The sequence below is a fragment of the Gossypium arboreum genome, chromosome 7, assembly GCF_025698485.1.
Source record: "Gossypium arboreum isolate Shixiya-1 chromosome 7, ASM2569848v2, whole genome shotgun sequence".
In the NCBI taxonomy this organism is placed as follows: domain Eukaryota; kingdom Viridiplantae; phylum Streptophyta; class Magnoliopsida; order Malvales; family Malvaceae; genus Gossypium; species Gossypium arboreum.
This window is the reverse complement of record NC_069076.1, coordinates 84,483,403-84,501,994: the sequence shown is the minus strand read 5'-3', so window position 1 is coordinate 84,501,994 and position 18,592 is coordinate 84,483,403. Positions and strand designations below refer to the sequence as shown.

The following is an 18,592-nucleotide window of genomic DNA, read 5'->3' as shown; positions in this document are numbered from 1 at the left end:
CAACTTCTCGATTCGGAGGCAATCCTGGAAGCTCCTCTAGAAAAACATCTTGGAACTCCTTTACGGTCCTAACCTTATCCACTGTCAGTCCCTCCTCTTCCGACTGACTTACAAATAACAATTAGGCCTCACAACTTTTTCGAATCCACTTTTCGGCTCTTAATGCCGACACCATATTGGACAAATAATCCCTTCTCTCACCTATCACCATAACCTCCTCATCCTTTGTAGTTCTTAACACCATTCATTTAGAAGCACAATCCAGAGTCGCCTTATGCTTAACAAGCCAATCCATTCCCAGAATGAGGTCAAACTTTCCGAACAGTAACTCCATCAGATCTCCAGGAAAAACCTTGCCTTGAGTTTCTAAGGGTACATTCCTATACAGTTTGTCTACCCTAACCGAGTGACCTAAAGGACTTAGTACAGATACCCCACTCACAATCTCCTCAGAGCAGTCCAAGTTGTCCATAAACCGTTCTGTGGCCTCCAACCAATATTTCGCCACATTCGGGGCTATACCAGACACGCCCCTAACAATCTCCGCTCTGTTAGCCCGGAGTCATTCAGAAATCGATCTTGAATTTCGTTGCTTCGAACTTGTTAAAGCAACCCTTTCCGAACACAAGCATTGCACGTGACAGGCATCATCCTCGGTGGCCCTATCATACGGCCCATTCTCATCCGTCGGTGGTGGTCGTGCTACTCCAGTGGGTATGTGTTCAGAAGATGAAGATCCAGCTTGAGTACTACCTCGGCCTCGACCACGGCCTCTTCCTCGAGTAGCTCTCGTACTCATATCGATTTATCTTGATTATGAATTTTTATGCATCAATTCAATATTCCAGTGTTTATTACAGATGTTTTATGAATCAGACAGTAGTTCAGAGTTTGTTTTCGCAGAATCGAAGTCTAGCTACAGTTTCAGTCTCTTATCAGATTTTCCTATGCTTTCAGTATCATCCTATCTAGAGTGTCCTAGTAGGGTTTCAGTACAGACAGATAATTCAGGAAAATATTCAGAAAAGTTCAGAGTAATACTTACAGACTTGAGCCGGAGATTCGGAATGCCACCTTCTAAAGATCTAAATTTTGAAAATCGAGTTTTTCGCATTCTTTATAAAATTTTCGCTTTCGAAAATCTTTGTTTTTGTAAACCCATTCCACAGCCGAGTTGTTGCAACCTAGGCTCTGATACCACTAAATGTAACACCCCAAACCCGGCCCAAAAGTTATGGTCGGATCCGGCATGCCACATCAAAAAAAGTAAAAAAAAAAATATATTTCCATTCTAAGTCCAGAAAATCGTACTTGATGTTCAAAATATTAATTCATTAAGGGTTAAAGTGAATGGAAGTCATGCACCGTAGGAAACCGAAAAGAGGTGGTGAGTCCATCTGATTGCTAAGTACCAATCTCCTTCAGATCCAATCCTAGACATGCATACCGCCATTGCCACACCTTAACGTCATGGATATTTCTAGAAACCGGTTTGATTAAATCATTTTAGGAAAAGTGATTAATTTTGGAAAATACTTTCATTGCGGAAGCTTTGCTTGTTGTCGTGTTATTTTGAAATCAACTGTTGTTTTTGAAAACGCGCCTAAAGCTATCCAATTTCAACAGTTAAAATAAGTATTACCTATCTTAGTAATACATATTAAAACCACCAAAAATAAATAAGCGGCCTTATTACATTTAAAAGCCCAAAACCTCAAACGTAATTAAAAGGATGTCCAGTTCACGGAAGAAAATCAAACTTTCGAGCAGGTGGCCACTCCAATTCCCTCACGACTCCAAGCCCACTATGGTTGGGGATTTCTGCGTGGATGAAAATAAAAGGGTGAGTTTGGGAAACTCGTGTAAGGAAAACCCATTCAAAGTCCAAGTCAGCTCAAGCCTATTAGGCCTAAGCCCATTCAGTAATAGTGGTCTGGGCGAGCCTTTTCAGATTACAATAACCGGGCCTTAGCCCTTATTCAGATAATGATGATGGCCCATAGGCCCATTTCAAAATACATGCAACATCAAGTAACATATGCAAGCCCATTTGGGAGACTACTCAACCCACCAACCACTACACTCCACCCGTACCAGCCATACACTCCATGTGGGGAATAGCTCAACCCACCCATTTAACACTCCACGATTGCTTGACCTTTTTGCTCATTATCGATAAATTGAGGCAAAGCCTCCAAGATGTGGACAAGCCACTTTCAGTACTTCCTCGTCAATATCCCAATCCCATGCATCAGATAATAACAACATGACATGCATAAATAACACGATCAAACATGCATTTAGGTCAATTTAATCCTGGGGTATTTGGTAATTTATCTACTAGGGGTAAAGCGTAAATTTTTCACTTTTAAAGGTATTTCATAATTTATCTATTTTAGGGTTTTTCATGCATATTCCTACTTTTCACGTACTAATGAATCACGCATCGAGGGTTCTTACCGAATTGGGCCGTTGGCCTATCATTCCAATTTTGGCCCATTAAGCCCAAAAATATCGAGGCACGTAAATCATGCACTTTGCAGTCCAAACATTGCAGCTTACAAAAACATTAATCGATTTACCTCACGAGCATTCGCACACTCGCAAATCTAGAAAATACCGGTTTTGGCATTTCGCTTTTGCCGATCTAGACTAAGAAAGAGGGTGTTAGTTACACACACTTTTATGACGATATCTTGACGAGATCCACACACCGAACCGCCTACAATTGGATTACTAACACGTTAATCTAACTATTCAAATACGAACTACGTATTAATCCCTTACAATATTCGACCAACCACACCTACAGATCATAGTAAGCTTATAAGAAATCAATAAGCAACTCATTAACAAATTTTTGTCAATGTTTACCACATAATCATAATTTCACTGCAAGCTGTCTTCCTGAGCAACAGTCACTAAATCATTTATAACTGGAGCTACGAAACTCCAAATCAAGTGCCGTTAATTTTCCCTGAAAATAGACTCATATATCTTTTATCCATAAAATTTTCAGAATTTTTGATTTAGCCAATCAATACCAGATTTTTCTCAAAGTTTCCCATGTTTCACTGTTTGACTAATCTGACCATTCTTCATTACGAATCAAATTTCTCATTGTACAGAATTCAAAATATGTTCTTGTTTATTTCATTAGAAACTAGACTCAATAAGCTTTAATTACATAATTTATTCAGCTTCTAATTCATCTCCCATAATTTATGGTGATTTTCCAAAGTCACATTACTGCTGCTGTCCCAAGCAGATTTATTACCAAATCACTCTTTCATACACCTATCTTGCATGCATGTTATTTAAACATGTATATCACCAATCAATCATCACATATCTATGATTTTTACTTAAGCATAATCTCCATTTCATCATTTTAAAGTACAACATGTTAGCCGATTTTTCCCTTTAGCATCTAAGGCACATGCATGCTCATTTGTTTGGCTCAACTTCACATATCTTCCATTTTTCATCAAAAGAACATGAAACAACAACCATTTCCTTCATTTTAATTCATGACTAAATGCTCACAACACAACTAAAAATCAAAATATACTTCAAAAGTTAAGGTAGAATCAAGAAGAACTCATGAACCTCAAAATAGAAGCAAGGTACCAAGAACTTACCTTCAATTTTCCTCCTTCTAATGACCGAATACTTAAGAGCTTTCTCCTCTCCTTTTTCTTTTCTAACTTTCAGCTATGATGAACAAAGATGGACAAAACTTTGTTCTTTTCACCCCTTTTTCTTTTAATAAAACTTCATATTTCATCCATTTAATTCTTTAATACAAAAGACATGATATTCTTATCATGAAACATTTACCTAACCCATTATCATGAAACATTTACCTAACCCATTATCATGGAACATTTACCTAACCTATTATCATGAAACATTTACCTAACCCATTATCATGGAACATTTACCTAACCTATTATCAATTTGTATCAATTTGTACCATAAATTATGGATATCAAGTGTACATTTTGTCTACAACAACATGATGGTTGGCCACTTCATGTAAAATGGGAGGTTTGTCATGCAAATCCTCCTATTTTGCAGTCCTATTTATTTGGCCACTTCAATTTAGCCTATAGCATTTTCAAACATTTTCACATAGGTCCTATTTCATAATTTCACTCCCTTTTTCTTATGGAACAAAAATTAACTAAAATTACCGGGTTCTATCTTAAGCTTGGGCCTTCTAGAGGCCCACTAACATAATTAAACCTATGCCAACATTCACAGGATTCCCGAAAATTGGGGCGTTACATATGTTATTAGCAATGATAATATTTGCATCATCTCCGATAGAGGAAAAGGATTAATTGCTGCCATTAGGCGTTTCGGTGTACCATGGAGATCCGTTTACTGCATCTGACATATCGCGGCTAACTCCCATCGAGATTATAAGAATGCAGAATGGAAGAGACAAGTTGTGAAAATAGGTAAATGATTATCTTATCTTCTAAATATAAGTTTTAATGTTTTAGGACAGTACTGTAACCTATCTTTTCCTAATACATATACAACGCACGAGCTAAAGCCACACATTTTTCGTCAAAGAATGGCTCAACTTGAGAGTGACATTGAGGGTCAAACAAATACATCTTTCCGACAATGGTTGGGTAGTATGGCGTCGTGGCAATGGGCTCAAAGTTTTGACGAAGGCTTTCGTTATGGTCAGATGACCACAAGCTTAGTGGAGGGGGTCAACGCTGTGTTGTTGAAAACACAACATCTTCCAATTTCATCTGTCTTCTCGGCTACATTCTACAGGTTGGCTACCTTAATGCCAAGAATGGGTCAACAACAAGTCAACCAGATGGAGGCGGGACATGTGTTTGTCGAAGATGTCAGGGATGCAATGGTTGCAAATCGTCAGATGGCGAGGTCAATGAATGTAGAAATATATTCACGACGCCTTGAAACGTTTCATGTTACGAGAGCATTGGTTGTCGACCCGGCATACCACCTAAGTCCTATGGAGTTGATCTTCAGAACAGACAGTGTGATTGCAAGAGGTTCCAAACACTTCATTTGTAACACCTTTTAACCCCAAACCGTCTCTGAAATAGGGTTACGAGGCATTACCAGACATATCAGACAACTTACAAAATAATTCACAGATAAAATAACATTCATAGTATAATTTAATAGTTAAGTCCCAATAATAGACGCTCGAAGCCAAAACGTAAATTAAAAGTGAAACGGAACTTGTTCGAATTCTCCGGAAATTTTTTCGTAATTTTTTTAATAAAAATTTCGACAGCATTTCTGCTTATTTTTACATAAAACCCCCTGCAAACTTCAAACCCAAAACAATCCAATATCAATACTCCAACCAATGATTAGGTATACTCAAATACATCCAATTTTATCAAAATAATAATTTAATACCTTAGTTTAAACAATATAACATGTTAGTATATATGTATAATTAATAACTTTTATTTTATTTCAATTATTTAATACCAAATTTACCATTTCATAACTTTATATCATATTCATAATCCAAAACATTATAATCATTTATATACAACCAAAATCATTTAACTTAAATGTATATACATAATTCATATTCAACTACCTAGTACGTGCCACTTAACAAAAGGAAGAAATACATCACCAAAATTTTCTTGTTGGAGTCGGGTTTGTTTTGGATGCTGGACCGGATCCAAAACTCTAATGACCTGCGCACGGAAACAACCGTACACTAAGTATTTCATACTTAGTGGTATTACTATAAATCAAAACTATTTAACATTAATAAATTACAAACATCAACCATAAACTTTATAATCATTTAAACTAATTATATATAATTATATTACTTCATAACTCTTAAATTCATATTTCATTTTTCACATACTAACTCAATTCATAATTTAACTCATACATTCTTTCTCATACTTTTCAATAGTGCCAAAACAATTAATTTTATTTTCAAAATTTCATTTCAATTATTTACCCTATTAACAAGGCTCGAACTCCGACAGATACGTGGATTCCACCCAAACACACCAGAATATCCAGCCCAAACACACCCGAAATATTATAAATCCTCCATAACAACCAATAATGCATTAAATGCCTCTTTAGATAAACCGAAGTATATAATAGCAGAAACATCTTCTCGGCTAAACTACAAATCTCCTTATCACATCACAAATCCAATGGCATGCCATTTGTATCAAATCTAGTCCGACAAGTTAATAGGGTATTATTTTACTTTTCCAATTTCAATTTCATTTCCACAAAAATTTTCAATACTCAATCAATTCAAACATCTATTATCTTAATTCATATACAAATTAATTTTCACACATACTCATATTTAATTTCAAATATAATACTTACCTTATCTTAATTATTCCATAACTATAAATTCAATATACATTTAATAAATAGTTTGAGTTATAGTACTACAATCTCGGAATACGAGTTTACTCCTTAACGATCTTTTCTTTTCCTTTGGATGCCGATGCCTCGTTTTCCTTGTTAGCTATGAAAATGAAAATAATAATAACATTTTACATTATTAATTACAGCATTAATTTAAATAATTAATTAAATTTCTACTCAATTTATATCTAATTTTAAATTTAATCCTAATTGACTCTTTTATTTGTTTCATTTATTTCATACTTCAATTCTATTCATTTTTCTTCCATATTCATCCTAACTATCAAGTATTCATAATATAACCTTAATTTAAAATTTCTTTTAATTTAATCCTCTAATACAAACCTTATAGCTTACTTTACAATTTAATCCTTTTACTAATTCTAACTTAAAATTTATTCAATTCAATCCCTAATTCATCTTTTTCTTCAACATGAACTTTGTTTAAAAGCTTACAAACTTTCAAACTATCAAATTAATTTTATCAAAACCTTGTTTAACATCAAAATTAAGAGAAAAGGACTTAATTTAACTTACCAATTAAACTTCCAGCTTCAAATCTTTAGTTTTCTCTTTTTATTTTTCTTTCCTATTCTTTCTTCCCCTGTTCAAACGGCCTCTGTTCTTTCTCTTCTTTATTTCCTTTCTTTATTTCATATCTATTTACTTTATTTTAATTTGTTTTCTATTTAATTAATTAATAAATATAAAATATCTATTTAATAGCAAATGTATATATTACAATTGTATCTCATATCCATCCTACATTTGTCTTGATCTAATCTATTTCATAATATAATATAATTAATAATTTTAATAATAATAAACATCTAATAAATATCTTTTACTAATTAATGATAAATATAAAATATCTTTTCACTAATTATACATAAATAATACAAACGTACTTATTTAAATTAATACACTTGTCTTTTATTTTTACCTTGCACTTATCTCTTTTAACTTATTTCATAATATAATAATAATTAATATAATTTATAGCTTAATAATAATAATAATAATAATAATAATAATAATATCTTTTACTTAAAATTTAAGTAAATAACTAAATATATTACAAGTGTACCTATTTAATTATTATTTCAATACACTTGTATACTTCATCACCCTACACTTGTCACACAACTAGATTTATTTATTTATTTATCCATAATTCATATTATAATTTAAATAAAATAATAATTATATAATTTAATAATTTAATAAAGTAAGAAAAATCTTACACTTATGCCGCCTCATTCTATAGTAAATGGTATATTTGTCATTTTGGTCCTTTTATTTTATTTTAATCTATAATTCAATTTTACCCTTTATTCAATTTAGTCCTTTTACTATTTTCTCTAAATTGAGCTAATTTCACTTAATTAAAGCCTAATTAAGCACATTACTAGACTCACAATTATTCCTAATAATTATTTACGAACTTGATTTACTAAGACAGAGGCTCGATAATGTACTTTTCTGATGTCCGTGAATTTTGGGTCATTACATCATTATCCATGTGCGCATGTCGTGGCAGCGTGTGCTAAAGTGAACTTTAATGTTGAACAATTTATCGATAATGTGTACACACTCGAGCGCACGTTACGTGTGGGGGAAAATGAGTTCCCCGTCTTGCCTGACCTGTCTACGTGGGAGGTGCCTCCGATGACTTTCAAGCTTGTCCCAGACAAAGGGTTATGCAGGAATCCGAAAGGTCGTCCGCAATCATCTAGAATCCGTAATGAAATGGACATTAGGGAGAAATCCGAGCGGTCGCGTTGTGGATTATGCAGGTTACCTGGTCATAATCGGAGTAAATGCCCGCAGCGAAACTATCATGTTGGCCAATCTTCACGATCGAGTAAGAATTGAGCTTATGTTGTAATGTATTTAATTTATATAAAGAAATTATATTGCAAAGTTTGTTCCAATTAGATTAATGTTGTAATGTATTTAATTTATATTACAAGACTAAGTTTGTTACAAGTTTTAGTGTTTAAATGTTCAAAATGTCCAAATTAATCTAATTTACGTTATGGTCAAATTTTGTTCCACTTTTCAAAGTTGTAATTAATCTAATTAAATATATACTAAAAAGTACAAACTTTTTAATATCAAAACCCAACAAACCCCTAAAATTGATGGTTCGATGGTATAGTTCTCGGGGTATATTTCTACGGAGGTCGACGTTCACGTTGTGGGTAATTGTGACCACCAACTTCCTCTTCAGTTGCGGGTGAGTGTGTCTGATACATGGAAGAAAAATCACATGGCTCGAATGGCATCGATAAACTTGAGCCGGGAGTAGTGCCATGCTACGGTGGATACAACCCAAGGGGAGTGGAGTACTGCGGTGGATACGGGCCGGGGGTGTGCTATACTGCGGTGGATATGGGCTGGGAGAAGTGCTGTACTACGGTGGATACGACCCAAAGATATCAAACCCGTAATGGTATCTGCCCCCTGATAAGCCCAAGAAATAGTCATGAGCCGACAAATCTGGATTATAAGAAGTATCAGCCGAATGTGAATAAGATCGCTCGGACTCGGACTCGGGATCTGACTGTGGATCGGGCTCTATATCAGCCACTAGCTGCTATGCCTCATGTCGTTGCACGTGCAAGGGGACTATAGTCGATTGTCTACCATGTATAGGCTTCCCCATACTAGAGTACCATTGTATGTACTCTAACGATGGTTGCGAATCGGAAGACATATCCATCTGAGGTCTTCGACCTATCCGATTATCCCACACCGCAACAAATTTTCGGTGCACAACCCCCCAATGCATTCCATGTTTCCCTCTCTTGTTGATGCTGTGAACCTTCCCCACCTCTATTGGCGGATCCGAGATATACTGGATGCAACCAAACTGTCGTAGTACTTGATCCCCGTGGTACCACTCGACTACATTGAAACTGATAATTGGTGCGTTAGTGCACTACGATTGAGAATGAACGTAGGCAGACGAAGGTATAATAGCTGCAATTTCTGGTCTACGATATGGCATCCATATAAACTGCACGATTAATACCATGGCTAAAATTGAACACGGTTCGCGTAAGATATACAAAGTAATTACATGTCACGAATATTTGAATAGTTTACCCCTTCCCCTGCATGTTGTTCAATCATCAAACGATATATCGGGACAGTGTACGACCTCCCGATACCTGGATAAATACTCCATGTAGGAAAACAATTTTCAAGTAAATATAGTATCGTTAGAATAGTATCATTATAAAGAAATTGTCAATTAATAACAAGTTAAATTTTATCACCTGTTAACTAGTGGAAATACGTATGGTTGGTGACTAACCGATGCCAAGAATGACATCCGATAAAAAGCCCATGACTGCAACAATACAAGGCATCCGCCTATGTCTACGGCGTTAGGCTTTGTCGTCCGACAAAGCTTATGATACAACATAGCTAGAACTGTGGAACCCCAACTATACGAATGAACATTACACAAATCAGCTAATAGAGGTAAATATTGAAGATGAACCTTGTTGTTTTTCGAATTGGGCATCAGTACACCCCCTATAATGTGCATAATGTACGCTCAAGCTGCGCACATCAACTCTTCTTCAATGGCATTAACTGATAAATGCTCAAAATTTGCTTTCAGCCATGTAAATTTCAACTCCGAAAAATTGGACTCACCATCGCCAGGCGAGGCTCTTAGTAGGCTATAACAAAGTGCAGCCGACTCAGCTATCATACTTACACCCATGACGGTATTCCTGTCGATTGGGAGCCCAAACTGCAATGCAACATCCTCCAGAGTGACAGTGCACTCCCCACACGGCAAATGAAAAGTGTGGGTCTCCGGGCGCCAACGCTTAACCAATGCGGATATTAAATCGTACCGCAAATCGAACGTCCGGGTCAATGCTGCTAACTCGAATCCAGCTAGCTCTAAGTAGGGCATCAGTCGTGCATCCGGAGAATATCCTAAGCCATTCACCTGGCCTCTTAATACCGGTACGAGTCCTGACAGTGTTAAATTACAGAAAATAGTTATAATAACATAATTTATTTGCTTACATTATGTAGATCTTTTTTTAATAGAACCCGTGATTAACAAATAACAATATTTTACCATATTATTAACTGTGTCACATATGTAAGCAAGATCCTTATTGATCAATGAAGCCATTGCGATGCCTGCAATTTCAAAATAAATTTCGGTTATTAATTTTAATGTTTGATGGATTTTAAATATTTATTAGAATAACTAAATTTTATATATTGCTTTTAATTACAAAAAATAGCAAATAGCTTTTTGACAACATATTTTTGCTATACTACATTAAAAAATAAATATATCCAACTCAAATACAAATATTTTTATTATAATTTAAAATATTTAATAAGTAAAATATTTTGGTTTAAAATATAATATATTTAATACACCCGCATGTAGTTCAATTATTTTAATTTAATTTATTTTTATTTAATAATAATTTCAGTGATGCAATAATAATTAAAAACACATGATAAGTTGTTCTATATTATTTTAAAATATATTATAATATGTAATTAATTAAATTCATTGGGAAATAAAAATTTTCATATTTTTAAAATTTTAAAATTTTTAAAATTTTGGATCTTATTTTTAAAATATATTATTTTCATATATTATTTTTATATTATTTTAGTATATAATGTTTCAAATGTATTATTTTAGTGTTTTTTTATATTAATTTAGTAAATAACCCTAATTTTGTCCTTTTGTTTGTATTTTTAAAATATACTATTTTCGTATTTTATTTTTTATATTATTTTAGTACATAATGTTTTAAATGTATTATTTTAGTGTTTTTTATATTAATCTAGTAAATAATCCTGATTTTGGCCATTTGTTTGTATTGTTAAAATTTTCGGATTTTATTTTTAAAAATATACTATTTTTTATTTTATTTTTTACATTATTTTAGTACATAATGTTTTAAATATATTATTTTAGTGTTTTTTATATTAATTTAGTAAATAACCCTAAATTTTTCTTTTTGTTTGTATTTTTAAAATTCCCAAATTTTATTTTTAAAAATATATTATTTTCGTATTTTATTTTTTTATATTATTTTAGTACATAATGTTTTAAATGTATTATTTTAGTGTTTTTTTATATTAATTTAGTAAATAACCTTAAATTTGTCCTTTTGTTTGTATTTTAAAATTCAAAATTTTATTTTTAAAAATATATTATTTTCAGTATTTTATTTTTTATATTATTTTAGTACATAATGTTTCAAATGTATTTTTTAGTGTTTTTATATTAATTTAGAAAATAACCCTGATTTTGGCCCTTTGTTTGTATTTTTAAAATTTTCGGATTTTATTTTTAAAAATATACTATTTTCGTATTTTATTTTTTATATTATTTTAGTACATAATATTTCAAATGTATTATTTTAGTGTTTTATATTAATTTAGTAAATACCCTAATTTTGGCCATTTGTTTGTATTTTAAAATTTTTGGATTTTATTTTTAAAAATATACTATTTTCGTATTTTATTTTTTATATTATTTTAGTACATAATATTTTAAATTATTATTTTAGTGTTTTTATATTAATTTAGTAAATAACCCTGATTTTGGCCCTTTGTTTGTATTTTAATATTTTCAGATTTTATTTTTAAAATATATTATTTTCGTATTTTATTTTTTATATTTTTTCGTACATAATGTTTCAAATGTATTATTTTAGTGTTTTTTATATTAATTTAATAAATAACCCTGATTTTGGCCATTTATTTGTATTTTTAATATTTTCGGATTTATTTTTAAAATATACTATTTTCGTATTTTATTTTTTATATTATTTTAGTACATAATGTTTCAAATGTATTATTTTAGTGTTTTTATATTAATTTAGTAAATAACCCTAATTTGTCCCTTTGTTTGTATTATTTAAATTTTTGGATTTTATTTTTAAAATAAACTATTTTTATATTTTATTTTTATATTATTTTAAAAACCCACCAGCACCACTTTCCCCAAAAAATTATTTTTTCATATTTTATTTCTTTTCGTATTTTATTTTTTATTAAGATATATTTTTAATATTTTATTTTTATACTATTTTTGTAAAATAGTATAAAACCCCATCACATAAAAAATAAAAAAATAAAAATAATCAACCTAAAACACACTTAACAAATAAATTAAATAAAATAATAGTAATAAAACGTTCTTTACACATAACATACATAGGCTTTTTACTTGATAAAAATTAAAATAAATTAGAAATGAATGAAAATATAAAATAAATACAAACATATCTTAATATCTCTTTTAACCAAATAACACATTGCAAAAAATAAATTTATAAATTAAATCAAAATCAATCCACAATAATAATAACACCTAAAATAAATAAATTACTTACTTAAAAAAAATTACCCTTTTTTTTCCTTCTTTTTGTTTTATTTTTCCTTCCCTCCCTCTTCTTTTCCTTCTCTTTTTCTTTTTCTTTTTTCTTCCCTCACCAATGCCGCTTGCTTCTCCTTCTTCTTCTTCTCTTCTTTCTTTTCTTCTTCTCCTTCTTTCTTCCCAAAATGAGTTAGGGGACCATAATATATGGTCTCAAACACAGAAAAATACAAAATGCCCGTGCATGAGGGGTCTTTTCACGGTGCCGCCTCTAGCACTGGCACCATCAGTGTCGCCTCTGGCACTGGCACACAGGCGCCGCTTGTGGCAGGCCCACCACTAGTGCCACTCAGCTTTTTTTTTTGCTTTATTTTTTTGTTTTTAATTTTTTTTTCTTTTTAACAGAAAATGGCAAAATTAGTGGGACCCAGGGTGGTCATGCCATTGCCATAGGCGGCACCACCCTGGTCCATACCATTTCCGTCATTAATTTTTTTTTATACTATTTTAGTATTTTTTTTTAAAAACTATATTAACAAAAAAACCCTGATAGAATGCTTTAGGAACATAGAAGAGGTGTTAGAGGATGACTGAGACTATGAAGAGACATGCTAGTGGCAGTGGGATGATGTGAGCAGTTGGAAAAGTGGCGGAGAGGTTGAGAATGTGATGGAAAGGCAAAAGAATAAAACTCAAGGGAAAAAGTTGTAATAAATATAATTATAATTTACCTTAACATTTTTGACTAAATAAAAGTTGGTGTTAATTTTATTGATGTAAAATAAAGTTATTATTTAAATAGAATTCTAAGTATATTAATTATTATTTAATTAATATCAGAGTTAATTAGGTAACTTAATTATTATTTTGAATAATGTTGTTTTACATTAATGTATCTAAAGTAAAATTATATTGTAGATTGAAAATGTTAAAAAACTTTAATTATTATTTAAAAATTTTCTATTATAATATTTGAATTGGTACTTAATATATTCTAACAATATTCAATAATTCAAATAAAAATATTATTTTATATTAATTAATATAATTAAAAAATTAAATTTAAAAATTAATTAAATATTAAACGAATAAAATAACATGTAATATACAAATTAATTTATTAAAATAGTTGCTAAACAATTGACATCCTCGTAAATTTGTGTTAAATATTTTGTTACATCATATATTTGAAAAAATTATCAAAGAGTCCTTTTGTAAGAAAAAGAATAAATTATAAGAGTAATCATCACTTATTTAGTCTTAAATTTAAAAATTTAACAAATTTGATCATTGATATCATAAAATTTGTTAGGTTAATAAAATACTCAAGTTAAACTTTTGTTATTGAATTAATTGCAATTAAAATATTTAATTTTGTAAATTTGAGTGATTAAATTGAAAAGTTAATAGTTAGAGGAGTTTAAAATAAATTTTATTTAAAAGAAAATTAAAAACAAATTGAAGTAAAAGAAAGGAAAGGAAACTACCTGGCGACTTGTAGTTGCCAGTTGCCTGCCTCAGCCAGCAACAAAGCCATCTTCGACTTTCTCTTTTCTTCTTCTTCCTCAATTACTCAATTTCTATTTAGTATATTTCTTATTATAATTCATTATTACAATTTTTTACTCCAATTTCTAATGAGACCAATACGCCTTCCGGAACCTCCCAGCCCCACCATAGGAGTGCCGGAGATCTTCGAAGGCGGCGCCTACAGCGTTATCAGACGCGCCGTCATCATCGGCAACGGCTACCCTGGATCCGAGAACCAGAGTATCGGGTTGGTCCGAGCTCTCGGCTTATACGACAAGCATGTTCTTTATGTAACTCCATTTCATTTCACCCCTTATCTGAATCTTTATAGCTTTGCTCTATTGATTTCTAGGGTTACTCTATTCTTCTTAGTTACTATAAATTTGACAAAACGATTGCTGGGTAAAAAAAAAAGGTTCTTAGTTACTATTGATCTCTAAATTATTACTATTTTATTAATTGATTATCCGTTGTACTGATACGCAGCGAGTTACGAGGCCAAGAGGAGGGATAAACGAGTGGCTTCTTTGGCTTCCAGTTAGTCTTCACCAAAAATTGGATTATCTCATCCAGCTCATTCAAATTTATTCCCGAGGGAGGAATTATGTGCCTTTACCTCTAGAACATGGTGGTGGAAGTGTTGGCTTGGCTTCTGTTTTAGAAGCTGATGTCAAGCAGATCGTAACCATGGCTCGCCAGACTTTTGAAAAGTACTTCAACATCTGGTTATCGAATATGCTTATAGTTGTTAAGCCTAGATAGCATGTTTATATAGCATAGTCACCGTCGGGTTGCAGAAAGGTTCAGTATACTTTCTTAGGATTTGGAGGAATTTCATGAAACCTGGTTCACACTTGAATGATTGTAAATGCTGGTTTTTTATTACTTTTCTTGATAATTTGAATCCATATTTGACTGATTACAGTATAAAATTTGGTATCTTTTGTTGCATGCTGATTATTTCGTCTGGTACTTACTGATGGTTTGATGGGTTTTTTTTCTAGGGATGGTCCTTTGCTAGTTGTTGCATCAGGAAGAGACACCATTTCAGTTGCAAGTTCTATAAGACGTTTGGCCTCGGAGAATGTTTTTGTCATTCAGGTTTGTAATGGGCCTTAATTTGGTTTCTACTTTTATCCTTCCTAGCATGGGTCACCTTTATTTTCTATTTACGAGTATGCTGGAAAAAGAGGAAAAAGTTACCTCCTGCTCCATTATGGTGATATAATCAATGTGTCATGTCTCAATTCATACATTCCTAGGCTTTATGATGAACTTAGAATGAGTTTACTAGAAATAATGAAGATTGAAATTTGCATTACTGAAAAGAATCATGCTCTAGAAAGCCGCTTAAGTGTTTATTTGCAAAGTTCTCTCTCTCAATCTTGCATCTATGTGGTATCTACAGTCTATCTTACTCTCTCCTTGTTCTTATGCCATCCTTAGTTGCTTTTGATCTTATATCTTAACATAAATTGGATTTTTTGTTGCATATTGTTATTTAACTTGTTTGGCATGTTTCCAGATTATGATAGCATTATTTGGTTGTTCTATATCTAAATATCAGTTTTTGCAATTTCCTTACGTTGCAGATACAACATCCTAGGTCACAGTTGAATAGGTTTGATTTGGTGATCACCCCTCGTCATGACTTCTATCCATTAACTCCTCAAGCTCAAGAACAGGTTCCTCAGTTTCTTCACAGGTGGATTACTCCGCGTGAACCTCCTGATAGGCATGTGGTATGTATTGTCAATCTATATTACTACTATTTGCGTACTTGTAGGAACTCTAGCTTTTGGTTAAACTTTTAGTTTCTATCTACTGCTGAAGATAGGTTTGTTGTCAACTTTTTACATCAGATACTCACTTTGGGAGCTCTACATCAAATTGATTCAGCTACACTTCGCAGCACAGCTGCTGCATGGCATGATGAGTTTGCACCTCTGCCAAAGCCCTTACTAGTGGTTAACATTGGCTGGCCTACAAGTAACTTTTCATCTTGCTTTGAGACTTGTTTTTACAGCCTGCCCCACCATATTTGGAGCTTGCTTTTTTCTCTTATGGATTTGTACATTTGATTTGTCTGATCATAGTCTTTATGGTTGCCACTTTGCAAATAATATTCAAACTTGGTCTCTTCATCCTCCTTTTTTTTGCTTTATATATAAAATTTCATGATGCTGAACATTTTACATGGTGGTAATTCTTCATGAACTTCGCTTAGGTTGTAGTTTTTGGTTATTTTATTTTTCCTTGAAAAGGAAATAAGAATGACTTGGAGCATGGTCAATTTTTCTCTTAATCTCCAATAAATACCTGGATTTTGGTGTAATTAGATACTCAAATGAAGATTCTTTTTTGTTTTTTCCCTCTGCTATTTCTTTTAACCCTATGCTTTAATGTTTTATTTGTATGTTCATCTGCTTTCTGGTTTTCTCTGCAGGCCACTGTCGATATGGTGCAGATCTTGCAAAGCAGCTAACTGCTTATCTTCTCAATATCCTTTCAAGCTGTGGCACTGTCCGAATATCCTTCTCCAGTAGGACGCCTGAAAAGGTTTTAATAAATGACAATTCACTCATAATTTCTTTCTTTTCTTCTATGATGACTAAGATTATGTAGTTTTTACCATCAACTTGGCTGACAGGTATCAAAGATTATTGTGAAAGAATTTGCTGATAATCCAAAAGTTTACATCTGGGGCGGTCAAGGTATATTCAGTTGATTAAATTTAGTTTGCAGGTGAAGTATAGATTGTATTTAATGAGATTTATATATCTATCTTCAGAACCAAATCCACATATGGGGCATTTAGCTTGGGCAGATGCTTTTGTCGTCACAGCAGACTCGGTTAGTCTGATAAGCGAGGCTTGCAGTACTGGGTACGATCATTCTTTACTGATATTGTTGAACATGTTGAACCCTCTGGATTATTTATTTTATTGTGTGAAATTCGGAGTTAGAATCCACTTTTGGTTCCATGCAGGAAACCTGTCTATGTTATGGGGCCTGAGCGTTGTAAATGGAAACTATCGGACTTCCATAAATCTTTAAGGGAACGAGGTGTGGTTCGGCCATTTAGAGGTTCTGAAGATGTAAGTAAATATTCAATGGCATCCTTTCATTTACTTTTATTCCATCCCTTTACCGTTAGACACAGTTTCACAAGACTGGATGAAGTTACATTTACAGCTAACCACGAGATTGGGCTGAACCTAGTTCCTAACCAATTTTCTGCTCTTTCGACCTTTATAACTGGATTATATTGAGTAACGGAAGCTCTTCCGGTATTAATTATATGAATTAATTCCCTGGTTGTCTTTTAGATTGCAGAAAGCTGGAGCTATCCTCCCCTCAGCGACACGGCAGAAGCAGCAAGTCAGGTGCGTGAAGCACTTGCTGAGCGTGGATGGAGGGTTCGGCCATAAATGAAGGTGTCGATAGTTGTTGTTGTAAGCACACTATTGATTTCCTTATTTTTGAAACTTGAAGCCTTAAGATTTGGGTTTGTTGAATAGCATATAAAAATACCACCTTCAAATTCATTCTTCCCCATTCAGGGATTTTCAAAATACTGTTACATGTAGAACAAAGGCCTTAGCTATTTAGAGCGGCTTGTAAAGCATGAAGAGGAGGGACAAGCATAAATTTCTTTTATTTTTGGAAGAGTTTGATTTACACACCTGAAAAACAGATCTGATGAAATGAAATTTGATAACATGTCATGCCAACAACATCCCTTTGTGGTGCTATAAATGTGTATTTTTCCTACTGTCATTTTCAATTTTTAATTTGCAAGTGGAAGAGTGTTGTTTTTACATGGGTTAAGCATGAGGCATTCCATAGATCTACTTCATCACAACATTGTGTTCTTTCCTGGGAAAATCTTAGCATTATTTGTTTTCATAAACGTAGTGCATTTGTTCACGGCTCTGGGATTGTTTGAACTTCATGCTGATTTTGCTTATGGTAAAGATTATAGGGGTATCATCCAGATATATTACATTACAAGCTACTAGAAAAAATTCAATTTCAATTTAATTATCGTATTAAGCGTGAACGTTGTTAGCGATTTAGTTTAATTGAGCATTTCAATAGTTATTCCAAATTGATTCGCGTAATTTTACATTTTTATGATAAATGTAAAATTTCATTTTTGGAATATATATATATATATTTTTGGATTTTAAACATTTTCAAGATTGGTAATTTCTTATTTTCAAGTATATAAAGGTAATCTTATTGGTGTGT

General features: G+C 32.4%; 1 protein-coding gene across 1 annotated transcript; it reads left to right on the top strand.

Moving 5' to 3' along the window:
* Positions 1-14,274: 14,274 nt before the first annotated feature.
* On the top strand, positions 14,275-18,075 carry LOC108468082 (mitochondrial fission protein ELM1). The gene is made up of 10 exons (XM_017768946.2): positions 14,275-14,628; positions 14,825-15,048; positions 15,343-15,439; positions 15,931-16,080; positions 16,201-16,327; positions 16,785-16,897; positions 16,989-17,052; positions 17,130-17,223; positions 17,328-17,436; positions 17,668-18,075. The coding sequence occupies exons 1-10, from the start codon at positions 14,446-14,448 to the stop codon at positions 17,767-17,769; spliced, it is 1,263 nt and encodes a 420-aa protein (XP_017624435.1). The 5' UTR covers positions 14,275-14,445; the 3' UTR covers positions 17,770-18,075.
* The last annotated feature ends 517 nt before the right edge of the window (positions 18,076-18,592 follow it).

What these genes read in the sequence shown, in the direction of transcription:
- LOC108468082 (XM_017768946.2), top strand. Translation starts at nt 14,446, where the DNA reads ATGAGACCAATACGCCTTCCGGAACCTCCCAGCCCCACCATAGGAGTG. An exon ending in AGAATGTTTTTGTCATTCAG is followed by an intron (nt 15,440 to 15,930) that starts GTTTGTAATGGG and finishes CTTACGTTGCAG; the next exon opens with ATACAACATCCTAGGTCACA. An exon ending in TTACATCTGGGGCGGTCAAG is followed by an intron (nt 17,053 to 17,129) that starts GTATATTCAGTT and finishes ATCTATCTTCAG; the next exon opens with AACCAAATCCACATATGGGG.